This window comes from Penicillium verhagenii, assembly GCF_028828195.1.
Source record: "Penicillium verhagenii strain IBT 33310 chromosome Unknown utg000005l_segment0_segment0, whole genome shotgun sequence".
NCBI lineage: Eukaryota > Fungi > Ascomycota > Eurotiomycetes > Eurotiales > Aspergillaceae > Penicillium > Penicillium verhagenii.
In genome coordinates, this window is record NW_026643169.1 from 3,340,681 (window position 1) to 3,356,842 (window position 16,162).

The window sequence follows — 16,162 nt, forward strand, 5'->3', positions numbered from 1 at the left end:
ATGAGTGAAGAAAACCGGCTGACCGCCCGCAGGATCATCGGGGCGGATCGCGAGCCAACATCGACTTCCGTTTCCTATCCATCTACCTTGCCTCCATTACCTCCCCGCTATTTGGCGATTGTGCGGCTCGTCATGCTGCGCTCTTCATTTGCACCGAGTCGGCAGCTGCTGTCCACTCCTGTCCGCCAACGGATCCCGTCGCAATGGCTGTCTAAAGTTGGCGCCAGCAGCCGACTCTCGGGTCAGGTACGGCAACGGCGCCCTGCACATGACATACCGGTACTACTTAGCTAACAATTGATCCTTTCTCCAGCGATTCTTTGCCGACTCCAAGCCCCCTACTGCCCCGACACCAGTTACACCTTCCTCTGAATCACCTATTCCCCACGGAGGTATTCCGAAACCCACGGAACAAGGTACTGCCAACCTCTTTGCTTGATACGCTGTCTATATTCATATATCTAATGCGGAACCTATTCAGATACCAAGATTCCTCAGTCACCAGCCCCCGTTCGCAAAACCGGTCGCTTCCGTCGATTCTTGCTATACCTAATCCTGACCTCCGGTCTTACCTACGGCGGTGGCATCTTCCTGGCTCTGAAGTCCGACAACTTCCACGACTTCTTCACCGAGTATGTCCCGTATGGCGAGGAATGCGTCCTTTACTTTGAGGAGCGCGATTTCTACCGCCGTTTCCCCAATGCCTCCAGACACTCCAACCGTATCATTGCTGCTCCTCGAGAGGAGGGCAAGGCTGTCACAATCCCTAGCAACAGCGGTCTGTCGTGGAAGGTTACCAGCGAGGAGTCTGGAAGTGATGTCTCCAAGAGTGGCCCTCACATGAGCTCTAAGGCTCAAGAGGCTCAGACCAAGACCGAGGCTGTTAAGCCCGAGGACCGTAACGCAGCTGTTGTCAAGGCTAAGGAGGACCAGGCCTCCAAGACAGAGGCGAAGGCTGCTCCCAAGGTTGAAAAGAAGGAAGAGAAGAAGGAATCCGTCTCTCTTGATGAGCCCAGACAGCCCGCCGTTGCTACTGTGAACAACATTGAGTTCTTGAAGACCCAGGACGGCGACGAGGCTGTGGTTCAGGAGCTCGTCAAGACCTTTAACGACATCGTCACTGTTATCAGTGCTGACGAGAATGCTGGCAAATATTCTGCGCCTGTTGCCAAGGCCAAGGAAGAGTTGCAGAAGATTGGTGAAAAGATCTCCGCGATCCGCACCGAGGCTCGCAGCGCCGCCCAAGAGGAGCTCAACAAGGCCCACTCCACATTTGACGAATCTGCCAAGGAGCTAATCCGCCAATTCGAGGAGATGCGTTCTAGTGATATTGCTCAGTTCCGCGAGGAGTTTGAGGCCGAGCGTGAGAAGCTCGCTATGGCGTACCAGGACAAGATCAATGTCGAACTCCAGCGCGCACAGGAGCTTGCTGAACAACGTCTGCAGAATGAACTTGTGGAGCAGGCTATTGAGCTGAACCGGAATTACGTTCACCAGGTCAAGGATCTCGTTGAGCGTGAGCGTGAAGGCCGTCTGAGCAAGCTGAACGAGCTTACTGCCAACATCAGTGAGCTCGAGAAGTTGACTACTGGCTGGAGCAACGTCATCGACACCAACCTGAAGACCCAGCAGCTTCAGGTTGCTGTGGACGCTGTTCGCTCTGTTGTCGAGCGCACCGAGACTCCCCGTCCCTTCGTGCGTGAGCTGGTCGCTGTCAAGGAGCTGGCTGGGGACGATCCAGTTGTGGATGCTGCCGTTGCCTCAATCAACCCCACTGCCTACCAGCGCGGCATTCCCTCGACTGCTATGATTGTCGAGCGTTTCCGCCGGGTTGCTAGTGAGGTTCGTAAGGCCAGTTTGTTGCCCGAGGATGCCGGTATTGCCAGCCATGCTGCCAGCATGGTATTGAGCAAGGTTATGTTCAAGAAGGATGCCCTTTCTGACGGTGATGACGTGGAGAGCATTCTTGTCCGTACCGAGAGTTTGTTGGAAGAAGGCCATGTTGATGCTGCGGCCCGTGAGATGAATGCCCTCCAGGGCTGGGCCAAGATCCTGAGCAAGGACTGGCTGGCTGATGTTCGCCGAGTGCTTGAGGTCAAGCAGGCTCTCGAGGTGAGTTATACGACCTTTTCCTCTTTATTTATCGCAATCATCGGATCTAACATATTTTACTCGTCTAGGTTATCGAGACCGAGGCCCGTCTCCAGTGCTTGCGGGTAGAGTAAGCGCATTTTCTGAGCGATCCTGAATTCAAATTATCCTGTACATCTTCGTCTTGTCCACAGGAACTGTACGTCTAGTTGTACTTTTGCGTTAGACCCAAATACTAGAGGTTTTCCTATGTGCCAATTATCATCATGACCTCCAGTGGAAGCGAGGACTGTAAACATTTGAATATCAGGTTATTTAGGATCTCCAGTTATGAGAAGATATAATATTGAATGTACCATGACATACTACCAGTATACATAGTAGTAGGTATACCCCGATGCTGACTTGATTATGATCTAGCAGAAATGGTGCACAGGTGGGAACAGTATACTCCGTACTAGTAGTATTTCTACCTGTACTAGTAGTCATATGTAGTAGTGCTAGTAAGTACCTAGTACATCCATGGATTGATGGTACCTAGAAGCCCTCAAGGTACCTAGTAGTAGGTACCGAGGTCCAATTTGAAGTTACTGTAGTCACTAGCTTCTTTGTTCAAGTCCTCCAAATTTCTTCCATATTGGAATTTTTAGTTGACAAGTTTCAAGCATCAAGTGGTCAATAATCAGCATATTTACAGTTTGTATATATGGCAATTTCTTTCAATAGTTGGCTTTCAATATTTAACTTGGCAGTAGACGAGGTATAAATGCTTAATAAGCTCGACGCGCAACGATGTAGATCATTACGTCCTGCAGACCCTCTCGCATTAGGTCCCGCCAGTGTCACATTTCTTGGCTCTGGCTTTGACCTTTTCTTCCTCCTCGCATCTATGCTTTCCCGTCGCTGACAAGCCATGCCTGTTGCCTTACTGAAGGGCGTGGCAAACTACATCTCTCGCCCTCCCCTTGGCTTTGATGTCGTCACGAGCCGACCACCCTCCCGTGCGGGATTCAGAGTATCCGGCGGATGAACAACATCATGGCATATTCGAAGATAGACAATCACCCTATCAACGTTCCAATGGTGGCTCATTCCGGCGACGAGCTATCCCACCGAGCGACAGCCGAGCGAGTGGAGATCTGGAAGGGAGTACACTAGGCAGCAGTTCTCGTGATGGTGATCGAAGAACCCCGAACCAGCGCAGAACGCAGAGCTCGGGTGGCTTCTTATTAGATTCACTTCCTCGGTCTAATAGTGTCAGGATCAGTTCGCACCACTCGGGCCCATCAGACGCGCCCATCGAAACCCGAAATACCCCCGATTCTGGTCTTGTGGTGCCTAAGAAGCGATCGCGATTTCCATGGAATCGCCATAAGAATTCGGCCTCTGAGTCAGCTGCTGCCACAGCAAATACATCGACATTGACACACCAGACCTCCACTATACCTCCGGATGATCAACATTCCCAACCATCTTCAACGACCGAGCCACCAGCGCATGATACACCGCAGACTACCACGACACTCGATAGGGATTCCTTACAAATTGTGAACTTGGCTTTAAATCTGAATGAATCTCGAAGGAGAAATGCTTCCGGATTGCCTTTGGGATCTAACGGACATAGGCCGTTATCCGTTTCTCAACCTATTGCGGCACCTGTGGACCTGCACGGTCCATCTTCCAAAGGAAGTCGCGCATCGTACGATTTGTCGCATCGCAATTACACCCAACTTACAGACGATGGGCCTGGGGCCTCAAGGCTTGGTAGCAGTTCCCCGGTTGTTGATTTCCTACCAGCTGCTATGGTGAATGACAATCGGGCCTATGAGTTTTCTGACAGCACTCTTACTCGAGCAGAAAGGGCCCGTCAGCACTTTGATCTCTTTCACGAATACTTACGACTTTTGCCTTTGCTACCTCCTCTTCGAAATGGACCACTCGCAGGAGATGGCGAATCGACGTCTATATCGGGTCCCAGCTCGATATCTAATCGTGGGTACAATCCCTTGCAAACGATTCGGAACCGAAAAATTAGATATCGAGAGAAGTGTCCCATTCATGCGGAAGCAGATGGTTGGGATGACCCTGCGAAGGTCCATGATTGGATAAGCACTATCGAGGAACAGTATAAGCGCAAGGCCTACGAAGAAACACAATGTATCAAGCTTCCTGGGTTCTCACGAGGCCACTCGCAAATGTCTCAGGGGGATCCTGATGATCTGGATGCGTTGACCGCCTCGCCTCCACCGAGCTTGAGGCGAGTGAGCCGCACAAACAGCGTGAAAGCACCTCGGTTACGACATGACTGGAAGATCTCCCCCGCTGAGCTTATAGCCGATGTCGCTTGGGTCGAGGAGGTATCAAACAAAGCCAAGATTGTCGACAAGGATAGCAACAAGATATACTCAGATCCAGCAGAACTTGTTTTGGTAAAAACTGATGCCGAACTTGCTGCTGCGCAGAAAGAACACTTGTCCATTGATATGGAAAATTCAGCAGACGGTGGAATTTCTTCTAGGCATACCTCCATGTCGAGCACCCATCCTGCGCGTGCTCCCGAATTCAAGAGTCTTAATCGGGGCCGCCATAGACAAGGGTTACAGGGCCATACCCAAAGTTTGCGAAGCCGTAGCGCTTCTAGCTCCGGGAAGCGCTCGCGTTGGGACAAGATGAAAATGCGTTCGGGTAGTATTTCCAGTGATTCTAGTGCAGAAGGTCGCAGGTCAGTAGATCGGAAACATCCGATCTTGGAGCATTCCCGAAGGGACCTGGAAAAGTTGCTACACAGGAGTCTGGTAGACTCGTCTGAATCCCAATTATCAGGCAGGAAATCCTCCACGGCCGGAGCGGAGCGTCAGAATCAGTCTAGACCCCAGGCAGTGGGTGCGAAAACGAATTATGCCGCGAAAAGGACATCGCTTTCGTCGGTTGGAAGCGTGGAGGATCGATTAAACACAAGAATGTCTCTGGAAGGAATGGACAGTTCGGTCCCCAATTCTCCTGTCCAACCTACAAGTTACTTCCCCAGCATCGCTGTCAATCTGTCTCCACCTTCTAGTCGGTCTCCCTCGCCTGTCAAAAGAGGCCTTCGTCAAAAGATTGTCGCGCGCCATGAACGAAGCAAGAGCAAACAAGGTGATCGGGAGCTTCGAGGACACGAAGGTGAGAATTCTCACGTTGACGGCGCGTCTTCTAATACCTTGCCGCCTCCATCTGAGAAAGCCGAAGCGACCTCGAAGCTCCAGCCGAGCCCCCTTCCCGATGTTGTGCCATCGTCTTTCAACGACGATAGCATGATCGAGGTCAATCGGGTAGATACTTCGAAAAGCCGAAAGGCCCAATACCCTCCCGAGTCCAAGCTTCGTGGAATCCTTAAGGGGCCAGGTCGCATAGCAGAGATCGTTGGAAATGAAGTCTCCAAGGTTGGAGATCTGATTTTGAAGAAAGACATACCCCCTCCCGATTCTCGAAAATCTTCTTCTGCAACCACGGTCGCGTCAGAGTCAAGTGATTCGGAAGAAGATGAGAAAAGATCGGATAAGCGGAAAAGTCGTCTTCGGCGCCTCCCAACGCTCACAGACGAACCTGGGCGCCTTACTCGTCGCGATTCGGACAAGGGAACCCCTTCTAGAAGCTTCAAACCAACATTACCAAGTTTCACGTCCCCGCTGCGACAAGATGAAAGAAGTGGATCGAGCGAAGCATTCGATTTTGGCAGTCCCAAAGAGCGTGTCTCTGTGTCACGAGATAGCCCTAGAATAACGGGGTTGTCTCGAAGCAAAACTTATGACTTTGGCCCTGCTTTGAGCACAAATCGTGGTCGAACGAAGGCACATGAAATTAAAGATCTGTCGGTACCCTTTAGTCTCACTCGCCCCCCTGTCACTGGTCTGGCCCAAGCTTCGCCCGGCTCCCCAATCCGGCAAAGGCCTCCTCTCTCGGGATCCACCCGTGCTTGGAGTATTTCAGGCCGCAGTCTTCAAACCTTGAACGATTACGGAATCCCGGGCAAGGTGGAAGTTGAACGAACTCGAACCCTTCTTCTATCATCTGGTATTAAAGCCCGAGAGATCGCACGTCGAGCGCATAGCGTGCGTGAGCCACCGCCTCACTGGCTCCAAAGCTCCATGGGCTCTACTGCATCTATCCCCAGAGTAAGCAGGATTGGTGAATTTGACCTTGGCGCCCAAAATTTCCTGCGACGATTTGAAATGACCCAATACTCTTTTCAACAATCGATGCATCACTTCACAACCACCACTTCCTCTCCACTAAACTCCCAGCTGAAGGATTTGGAAACTCTCGTCAACGAATCCCTAACACGTCGTGTGCGAGCTACCGCTGATGATGCTGAGAATCTATGTGTTCAACTAAATACCACGAGTACGCTGGCTGTGAAATCACTGACCGATGCCCTCGATAGAGGTGTTCGCAAGCGTCGCCGCCGACTGCGCTGGGTACGACGTGCTGGTTTCGTCGTACTTGAATGGGCTCTTGTCGGTATGCTGTGGTGGGTCTGGCTTATTGTTATGGGCTTTAAGCTGGTGCGCGGTGTCTTTCGAGGGGCCATTTCCGGTGCGCGATGGGTCCTTTGGCTCTAATTGGCTTTCCCTCATTATGGGACTCCTGAGGATACCCGTATCTCATTCTATTTTTTTTTACTAAAGACATACTAGTTATGTCTTCCAACCATGCATCGGTGCTTCTATTCCGAAGCTTTCGGCTCACCTGCATAGCGTGCTCATTATACCCTTCGGCTTGGTGTTCTTGCCAGCCTTCACTTCCGTCACGAACGACAATACTACAATACTTGCTTTATTTGATGAATCTGTTGATGCACACATCTCTGTACATAATGTCTTCTTATCTAAATATGTCTTCTTTTCAATGTTTAATCAAAGGATTTTGATCCTCCCTTACACCTTCTTCATCCCAAGTTCCTTAACACACCCATGTAATCATGTGATCTAGGTATTGTGGAATCTGCCACTTACATGCCGGCGAAATCCGGCAGAATAAAGAAATTGGTGTTACTGTTGCCTCCTGCCAGCCAGTTAGGATGTTGGCCCAAAGGAATCATCCATGGATGCCTATGGTTCCTGGGTTGATTGAGAAAATTGCCATCGAGCATTTTTCAGATGTGATTCTTACCACTAACACCATCCGAGCTCCATATGCTAAAAGTTTGAGAAAACATCGAAGTTTACATACACCGTGAACGGGTCTAGAACTCGGATCAATTGATATCAAACGGATCGACCTGCATGAGTTTAGATTGGGCCAATCCACCTTCTTGAGTGTTCAGTGATGGTGATTGGCCACTCGTTCCAAGCTTGATTGCCTAGCCGACCGACCGACTCCCTAGCCGACCAAGCGATGATGAAGGACGCTAATTGCTCAAGCCTCAGATACTACTAGCTCTCTTTGGAATAATGGCCGAGACTAGTTTCATGGCTAGGCTTCGAAAGGGCTTAAGCAGCGTTTTAGCAAAATGGAGGGCTGATTCACAATCAGCCACAGTCATGGCGCAACATCTACAACTGACAAGTTCAACAGCTTGAGATGAATTCTCGCCACCAGATGGTTGAAAGAGAGACCATCGTAAATAATGGATTCTAGCGATTCTAACGTTATGGGCAGTGTGACATGATGTAACATTTGAAAGATCAGATCCAGTTGAAATTGATTCATGCCAATAATGCAATTCCAGCCGTGGAAACCTTGAGAACGCCTCGAGAGGCTATACAACCTCGACCTCGGAAAAGCCTTAGGATGATTCCAAGTATTCGCTGATGACAGCGATATAATGATGTCGCAATAGCCCTATGAAATAACGATTTCCGGACTCACATGCTAGCACTGAGTATTCTAGCATGTATAAAACATGGCCTACTGCGACCTTTCTTTGCCTGAGTGTTGAGAAGACGGTATCTCGCTGTGCATTTACTCCCTTTGAATGAGCATTTCTACAACAGTGGCCAACAGCACAATGTCGGAGACTGTGGAGTACCAAGATGATGAACGGAAAAGTCAGGGGTCTTTGGGCCTTGCCCCCGACCTCGAGAAGCCCGTTGCTCAGTGCACTTCATCCGAGTCCATCAGCTTGGGCGACCAGGCGAAGCAGGGCGCCGATCTAGAAAAGCAGATGACATTAGGCCGAGCCATCAAATTATATCCCAAAGCTATTTTCTGGTCTATTGTTCTGTCAACCGCCTTGGTGATGGAAGGTTACGATACCCTTCTGATAGCCAACTTCTATGCGCTACCGAAATTCAGCGAGAAATATGGCACATTTAGTGCAGCGACTGGAGCATACAAAATATCAGCTCCATGGCGCTCTGGTCTGTCCGATGGTGCTGCCGTTGGTGAAATCCTTGGACTTTTCTTGACTGGTATCATTTCGGAACGCATCGGTTATCGCAAGACGATTCTCGGGGCTTTGGTCATGATCACCGGGTTCATTTTCATCGTTTTCTTTGCTGTGGACATCAAGATGCTTCTCATTGGTGAGATCCTCTGTGGTTTACCGTGGGGTGTGTTCCAAACAATCACGACTGCCTATGCCTCCGAGGTGTGCCCGGTTAGTCTCAGAGCATACCTGACCACTTACAACAACTTGTGCTGGGTTATCGGGCACTTTATCGCTTCCGGAGTGCTCCGTGGAATGGTCGACAATACCACGGCTGATGCCTATCGTATTCCCTTTGGAATCCAGTGGATGTGGCCACCAATCCTCATTGTCGGTGTTTATTTCGCACCAGAGTCTCCTTGGTGGTTGATCCGCAAGGGTCGGTTGGATGAGGCGAAACGTTCACTGCTGAGGCTCACAACTACAAATGACCCTGAATTCGACGTGGACAAAGCCCTCGCGATGATGCAACACACAAATAAACTGGAGCAAGAGATCTCTTCCGGTACCAGTTATCTTGACTGCTTCAAGGGCGTGGATCTTCGCCGAACTGAGATCTGCACGGCTGCTTGGGTGGCTCAAAGTATCTGCGGATCAACTTTCATCGGCTACTCAACCACTTTCTTCGAACAAGCTGGACTTCCTACCGTGGACGCATTCGACATGTCAATCGCACAGTACGCCATCGCAGGAGTGGGAACTATTTTGTCATGGTGGGTCATGACTTACGTTGGCCGGCGAAAGATTTACCTCGTTGGAACAGCCACAATGTGTATGATTCTTTTCATTGTCGGCATGCTCGGCATTGCCCCGACAAGCAACAAGGCGGTATCATGGGCTATTGGCTCAATGATTCTTGTTTTCGCCTTTGTATACGACTCTACGGTTGGACCCGTATGTTACTCTCTCGTCGCTGAGATGTCTTCTACAAGACTGCGAGCCAAGACAATTGTCCTTGCGCGCAACTTTTACAATATCGCGGGGCTTGTTACAAACGTCCTCATCAATTATCAGTTGACTTCCACTGCGTGGAACTGGGGCGCAAAGGCCGCTTTCTTCTGGCTTGGAACTTGCTTCTTGTGTTTTGTTTGGACCTTTTTCCGATTGCCCGAGCCAAAGGGCAGAAGCTACAGTGAACTCGACATTCTTTTCGATCAAAAAGTTCCTGCGCGCCAGTTCAAACATACAAGAGTCGACCCTTTCCAGACGAGAGAATTTCCAGTTGTTGAGAGCAAGGGAAATGGGGATGTGGACGTTGTCTGATGCTTCTTCACCATAGAAATTCTTTAGTTTTCAATCCTTAAATGCAATGTTCCAATTTCCTCTGATATGAGACTTTCTAAAAAGATTGAAATTCAATGCTGACCTTTACTCACCTGGTACATACTAGACAAGTATACTAGTATGTAACGGTGTTTGAGAATTCTCGCTAGTACTACAGTCTACCATGCACAGGTATATCGGGAGTTTCCAAGGTTCACTCGTTAAAGCGATAACGATAAGCTTAATCCCTTCCGAGATTCTGATTGGAAGCCCTGTCCCCTGGTAGTAGGCTGGTACTACCTGATTAGGTAAATGTGCAACCCTCAACTTGACGCCTTCAAAGCCCTGTACCCCACCTATACATGGATATTCTTTGATACATATGCAAGGCGATCTTTGTGCTCAAGTGCTATTTCAAGGGCCAAGGCTCTCTCGTCTTAAAACAATTCCATTCAGTTTTCTGATGAAAGAAAATAAGTTCGATTTCAAATACACTAACTAATAGGATACTTGGCTTTTGATCGATGATGTCTTTGTTCAGCGCCCAATTTATGCAACCAGAAATAGAAACATTGAACAATGACGAACTTCTCACTTATATAGCCTCTGGTTTCTCCTTGGAAAGAAAGGACTTGGTTAACATTGAATCTATGGATTTAACATGCAGCCTAGCTTCCAGATGTCTCTAGAGTCGGAATAGAGTGAATCGATTCCGCAAGTTCCAAGATTAAGCTCGAAGCCAATTCACCTTGACCTGGCGCGATGTATACTAGTAGGTATACGTTGGTACACCCTCGTGAACAATCTCCCTTTACCCCACCACCCACCCAGCTTAATCGCTTCCACTTGACGCTCCCAAGCATTACACGTACATCCTCGTACGCCCACCAACCAACCCTCTCGCCATTCCTACAGATAATGAAATTGAAACATCCACCACCAACCGTTGACCCTGAACGAGAATTCGACATGAAGATTATCAAAACCCCACCTGTCATTTCTTCTCATCACGGGCCGGGAAAAGCCGACGACTCGAGTAAAGGGAACTCGAGCAAAGAGAAACCCAAAAGCCCTAGGATCATCAGCTCACCTATCCCCCCTCGAGCACTCTCTCAAGATCGAGACTGGGAGGTCGTTGAACCTTTTCGAGTGAGTCTTTTAGTTCCCAATCTCTTACAAAGCATAGAACCTTCACTAACACGTAGCTTGAAAACATTCAGAACTCAGATGGAGGCTGGAAGAACGATCTAACCTGGGATCTCGACACCGTTCAAGCCCTGCATGAACTGCTCGCGCAGTGGACTGCATTGGGCGTCACAGCCAGCCATATGGGAGTGTTTCTCGAAGCCGTGCTCTACAAGCAAGACGAGCATTTGGCCGGTCACGTCACCCAAATGGTCGAGTGTCACGCGCCACACTTCAAGCTGGCATTAGATCTGCTGAAGCACTACCAAATCCGTGATGCTACGGGAAAACCTCTCTGGGACCTGGATCAATCCCAGTACGGCGACGAAGATTCTCGCGCCGGTTACACCCGTCCTCCCAACTCAGCACGGACACCCAATGCACCATTGCCGACCTCGCCGACCTCATCTGGCCCAAGTACGCGCCAAAGTACTTCGAGCGAGCCAGGCGGCAAGTCCAGACCCTCGCGCCCAAAGATCAAGATCACCCTCCCCTTCTTCCGTCGATCATCCCCTGCTCCACCATCCACCGAGCCTCAGCAGACTGAGGAGGTGAAGCGCAATTCATGGTATTATCATGTCCCCGCCCCCAAGCCCCTCCGTATCTTTAAACAACCCTCCTTCATGAACGATGTCGAACCGAGCCCCGAAGTTGATACACCAGGTGAAGACGTTAGCGGCACAGTGAGCTGGTCTTTCAATATCAGCGAGGACCTTACAATGCTTAGCATTGCGGAGAGGAGAGCACTGATGGCGAACACGGGGGCTTTGCCTCCGTCGTTTGCGGCCGAGATCATTGATTCTGCTTCGGTTATGGACATGTCTTCTTTGGTCGGGACTAATATTTCTCAGATTCAAGCGGAAAGGCAATGTGATGGGGGTAGCAGGTTCAGTGGAGCGTCTTATTCGTCCTCGGATTATGGGGGTATGTTTATGCTTCATGCAAGGTGTTTCGAGGGAATTTTACTAACACATGAATCACAGACTGAGCGTCATTGTTATTGAAAACATTTGAATATGAACTAGGGATATCATGGGTCTTGCACAAAGAATTTATTATTGTGATATGGTTATATAGTTAACAAAAGTGACCTCTCTCGTGAATGGTTTCATTCCTGCACATGTGGGCAAGAGTATAAGGTGAAAGGAAAGGCTACAGAACACTAGTAGTTGTTCTCATGCTCACTTAGGAAAGGTTTTGCGTTTTTTGCGTTTTCAATATATATAAGCTTCTTGTAGATGGATAATGCCTTCAATACTCTGTTGGATTGCTCGCACATCTCTTCCATTCAGGCATCAAGTATTGTACGTGTTTCGTTCGAAATATGATTATGGAAACTAGATTTCAAGAAATGGCCCATAGAGAGAGAAAAGTGAAAGAAATGGAGGGATTGAGAGACAAAGAATAGATTGAAAGAGTGAAAGATTACTAACAAGATTATGTAAATTATGATCTTTTCCAGTATGGAAGTTAGGGTTACCAGTCACGAGCGTGGTCTCATGGTCAGCTCTCAAAATGAGGCGAGTGTATTCAGGACAAAATCTTTGTTGTAAATCTTTGATATATACTACTAGTAGCTTTTACCCCACAAATTCAAATGCCAGGAAAGATGGAGCCAGTGCATTTTTTTTTGGCTATTTCAAGATTAGATACATGATAGAAAACCAGACGTGCCCTAGGGTTATGAAGTCACTGTATGCATTTAAGAGAAGCGGTAAGACCTGTGTAAAGATAACACTGGCAACTTGAAGTAGAGAGCACGCGGGGAAACGTTACGTGATCAGCGCTCCTAATCAGGCTTGGAAGTTGGAAGTGCAGATCATCAACTAAGGTTTCCAGGTCACGTCTGGATGATATGACAAACCTTGAGAACCATGACTGATCGTCCAGAGTTCATCATATGGATCTGCCGATCAGATGTCACTTGATATATATAGTATGGATGAAAGAAGCACATGGTGCACATGGTTCACAATGGTTGATCAGATAATTTTCTAATGGCGTCACATGATGTCACTTTTGCTGGGAATGTTAACATCTGGACCTTGTTTTCTTTCTGGATGTGGCGTTCAGGATTAGAGGGGAAATTCCCGGATTTTGCATCCATGTGAGTTATGCGATTCGCCTCATGCGATTCACCATATACAGCCATATTGTTTTTTGTTTTTTTTTTTGTTTTCTTTTTTTGGCTAAAGTTAAGAAAGCCCATGGTCAATTATGCGGATGACGACGTAAGGGACCAGCGTGGGCGTTTGACAGCTCGGATGCCCCATTGTTGGAAAGTCTGTCTGTTCACACTACCTCATGGCAGCGTTCCCATGGGCTTATAGGCCATGGCCTATTTTGCCATCATTGAAAGTGGAGAAACGGGTGTTGTAGGGTGTGTCCTCTTTGTTTCGAGAGGGGCCTTTTTTGCCGGGAAGGCTTGATTTGTTCCACTAATAAAACCACGCGTCCTTTTGGAACAAGACTGGAGCGTTCTATGTTGCACTACTCTAGAATCAGCAAGTTATGGGGACTTTTATGAAAGATAACCTAAGCTAGATACTGTCGCAGTTCCACAATCCCACAATCCCCATCAAAATGGTTCCAATAGTGCTTGAAAAAATTGGGAATGAAAAGTGGACTATTTTAGCGGGCAAGTCGGCTCAAACGGCCACAGGAGCTTGGAGCCTCAGGGGGTTTAATGGAAGCGGGATTGGATTGTTGGATTGCAGCTTTGGCAGGTTTGGTTCGAACCCTTTTTTTTAACTCCCTGCTCCATAGTATTCGTACATCAGGGATATGCATGTTGAATCTTGAAATCTTGAGAAAGAGATCATGAAATGACACAATGCATAATTCGGAAAGCGGGACTATCCGCGGGGTTCCGCTGGTGATTCTTGGGCGCCTTTTTTTCTCTTATTTTTCTCTTGATTTCCCTTATTTCCATAGAAAAAAAAAACTATTTCCAAAAAGGAGATTCTGCTTACTTTATACTCTAATAATAGTCCCTTTCATTACATGAGACATTTCGCTCAGGGTCTCTCTCTCTCTAGATCAAATCTCCACCAAATCCTCCTTTTCCCCTTAAACCCATCCTCTCTTTTTCCAACTTTTCCCATGTTTCATGGCTTACACGCCCAATAAACGTTGATATGCGTTTCCCCGTGAGAGCTTTGTCTCTCTGGGTTTTGTCCTTCGCTCACCTTATCTCTGCTATGGAATCTATCACAACCTCAGCCCTCGCAATATGTCAACCCAACTCCGGAGTTAGCGTCAGCTATTTTACAGCTGAACTGTCCCGAGATGGCATGCTTAAGCTCGCCTTTGATGGATCTGTAACTATTTCTGGCAAGGTGACCGCCGAAGTGAATCTTTTGGTCTATGGCTATACTCTTCTCAACGAGACCATCAATCTGTGTGCCTTGGACGTATCCAGTCTCTGTCCGATCGCTTCCGGCAATCTTGATATCCCGTCAGCTTCCCTGGATGTCTCCTCAATCTTATCGGACGTGCCCGGTTTGTCATCCAACCCCCCAATTTCAAAGTATTAAATGCTAATAAATGCCAATACATAAATAAAGCCATTGGATATACTGTCCCAGATCTAGACGCCAAAATCATCGTTTATGTGAAGAATGAAACAAACGGAGCAACGGTTGCTTGTCTATCCGCCGATCTTTCTAATGGCCATACTGTCGATCAACTCGGCGTCTCATGGGCCCTCGCCGTAGTCGCCGGCCTAGGTCTCTGTGGTGCCGCCATCTCCTTCGTCAGAGGTCACCTCCATACCGCTACACACGTGTCTTTCTTTGCCTTCTCTCTTTTAACCTTCATGCAATCCCAAGCAACCATCGGTCTCAGCTCTACCGAACTACCCCCCATCACCCAATCATGGACCCAAATGTTTCAGTGGAGTATAGGAATCCTCAAACTGGGATTCCTGCAAACCCTCTGCACCTGGTACTTGCGCTCAACCGGAGGAACACCAGCCACCATCGAACAGGAGTCCAAAAGTGTCTCCGTCATCGTGGAGAAGCGTAGCTTGATCCAAGAAACCGCCAACCTCGCACACAACCTGTTCAAACGGACAACGGACACAACAGCCGATCTAACGAGCACATCAACATCCACCGGTCAGGAAATCACAGTGAGGGGAATCAACCGCATGGCCTACCGCGCCGGGATCGAATCAACAAATATCTTCATGACCAGCTACGCCCTGTTCATGTTCTTCGGCGCCCTAACAATCATTGCCATCTTCGCCTTCAAATACTCCTGCCAATTCCTCGCCAAATCAAACAAGCTCTCCGACCGACTCCGCTTCGCCGCCGCCGGCCTAAACTCCACCAGCCGCGAGATCTTCCTCCGCTTCTTAATCATCGCCACCCCCTCCGCAGCCGCCTTCTGCATCTGGGAGTTCACCCGGCTTGACTCGGCAGGCGAAGTCGTCCTAGCCGTGACCTGGTGGGTCGGCGTCACACTCTCTCTAGCCTGGACCGCAGCAGCAGCCACCTTCCAGGTGCACCGATCCCGCGGCCCAGGCAAAAACACCACCAACTTTCTCTACTCGGGCCTGAACAACTTCAGCCGGAAAATGAATTTCTTCCATCGTCATTACACGCCAACCGCTTTTTACTTTTTCGCCATCATTCATCTCTACACGCAGGCCAAGGGCATCGTCATCGCGGCCAGCCAGTCTGCGCCCAAGGCGCAGGGCATCGTTCTTGTGATTATCGACGCTATCATGGTCGGGCTGGTTATCTGGATCCGGCCGTACGTGGATAAAAGCATGAATCGATTCGGCATCACGACGGCCATCATCGGCTTCCTCAATTCCATCTGCGTGCTCATTTTCTCCGATATCTTCAAGGGGCCCAATATGCTGATTAGCGTTGTCGGCGTCTTGTTCGTCGTCTACAATGCCGTTTATATGCTTATCCTTGTTATTTTCCTCATTATCACTTTTGTTTACGCATTTGCCAAGCGGGACCCGGACAGTCGGTACAAACACGCGGTTGATACCAGTAGTACCTTTGACTCGTCTGCCGACTTGCCTACTACTGTGCCTGCCGAGATAGAAGAGTTGGGTGTTACCGCTCGAGGTGAACCGAAACAACTCCCTGCACATTCATCATCGAGCCTTCTGCTCCATTCTCACCACGACGAGACCCCAAGGTCGCGCGATACATAAATTTCTTTATTTCAAATGTTAACAAAAATGTTAAAATA

General features: G+C 48.8%; 5 protein-coding genes across 5 annotated transcripts; all 5 read left to right on the forward strand.

Moving 5' to 3' along the window:
- Positions 1-132: 132 nt before the first annotated feature.
- Positions 133-2,344, forward strand: N7466_004767 (MICOS complex subunit MIC60; the record flags this gene model as incomplete). Its single annotated transcript, XM_057164164.1, has 4 exons — positions 133-246; positions 314-416; positions 482-2,112; positions 2,181-2,344. The coding sequence occupies 4 exons, from the start codon at positions 133-135 to the stop codon at positions 2,223-2,225; spliced, it is 1,893 nt and encodes a 630-aa protein (XP_057022845.1). The 3' UTR covers positions 2,226-2,344.
- A 721-nt stretch (positions 2,345-3,065) lies between these two features.
- N7466_004768 (uncharacterized protein) lies at positions 3,066-6,692 on the forward strand (the record flags this gene model as incomplete). The annotated part of the gene is made up of 1 exon (XM_057164165.1): positions 3,066-6,692. One exon carries the CDS (start codon positions 3,066-3,068, stop codon positions 6,690-6,692), a length of 3,627 nt encoding a protein of 1,208 aa, XP_057022846.1.
- A 1,388-nt stretch (positions 6,693-8,080) lies between these two features.
- Positions 8,081-9,763, forward strand: N7466_004769 (uncharacterized protein; the record flags this gene model as incomplete). The annotated part of the gene is made up of 1 exon (XM_057164166.1): positions 8,081-9,763. One exon carries the CDS (start codon positions 8,081-8,083, stop codon positions 9,761-9,763), a length of 1,683 nt encoding a protein of 560 aa, XP_057022847.1.
- Positions 9,764-10,681: 918 nt separating this feature from the next.
- On the forward strand, positions 10,682-11,936 carry N7466_004770 (Lipopolysaccharide-modifying protein; the record flags this gene model as incomplete). Its single annotated transcript, XM_057164167.1, has 3 exons — positions 10,682-10,912; positions 10,969-11,872; positions 11,932-11,936. The coding sequence occupies 3 exons, from the start codon at positions 10,682-10,684 to the stop codon at positions 11,934-11,936; spliced, it is 1,140 nt and encodes a 379-aa protein (XP_057022848.1).
- A 2,149-nt stretch (positions 11,937-14,085) lies between these two features.
- N7466_004771 (transient receptor potential ion channel family protein) lies at positions 14,086-16,124 on the forward strand (the record flags this gene model as incomplete). The annotated part of the gene is made up of 2 exons (XM_057164168.1): positions 14,086-14,449; positions 14,515-16,124. The coding sequence occupies 2 exons, from the start codon at positions 14,086-14,088 to the stop codon at positions 16,122-16,124; spliced, it is 1,974 nt and encodes a 657-aa protein (XP_057022849.1).
- Positions 16,125-16,162: the final 38 nt, after the last annotated feature.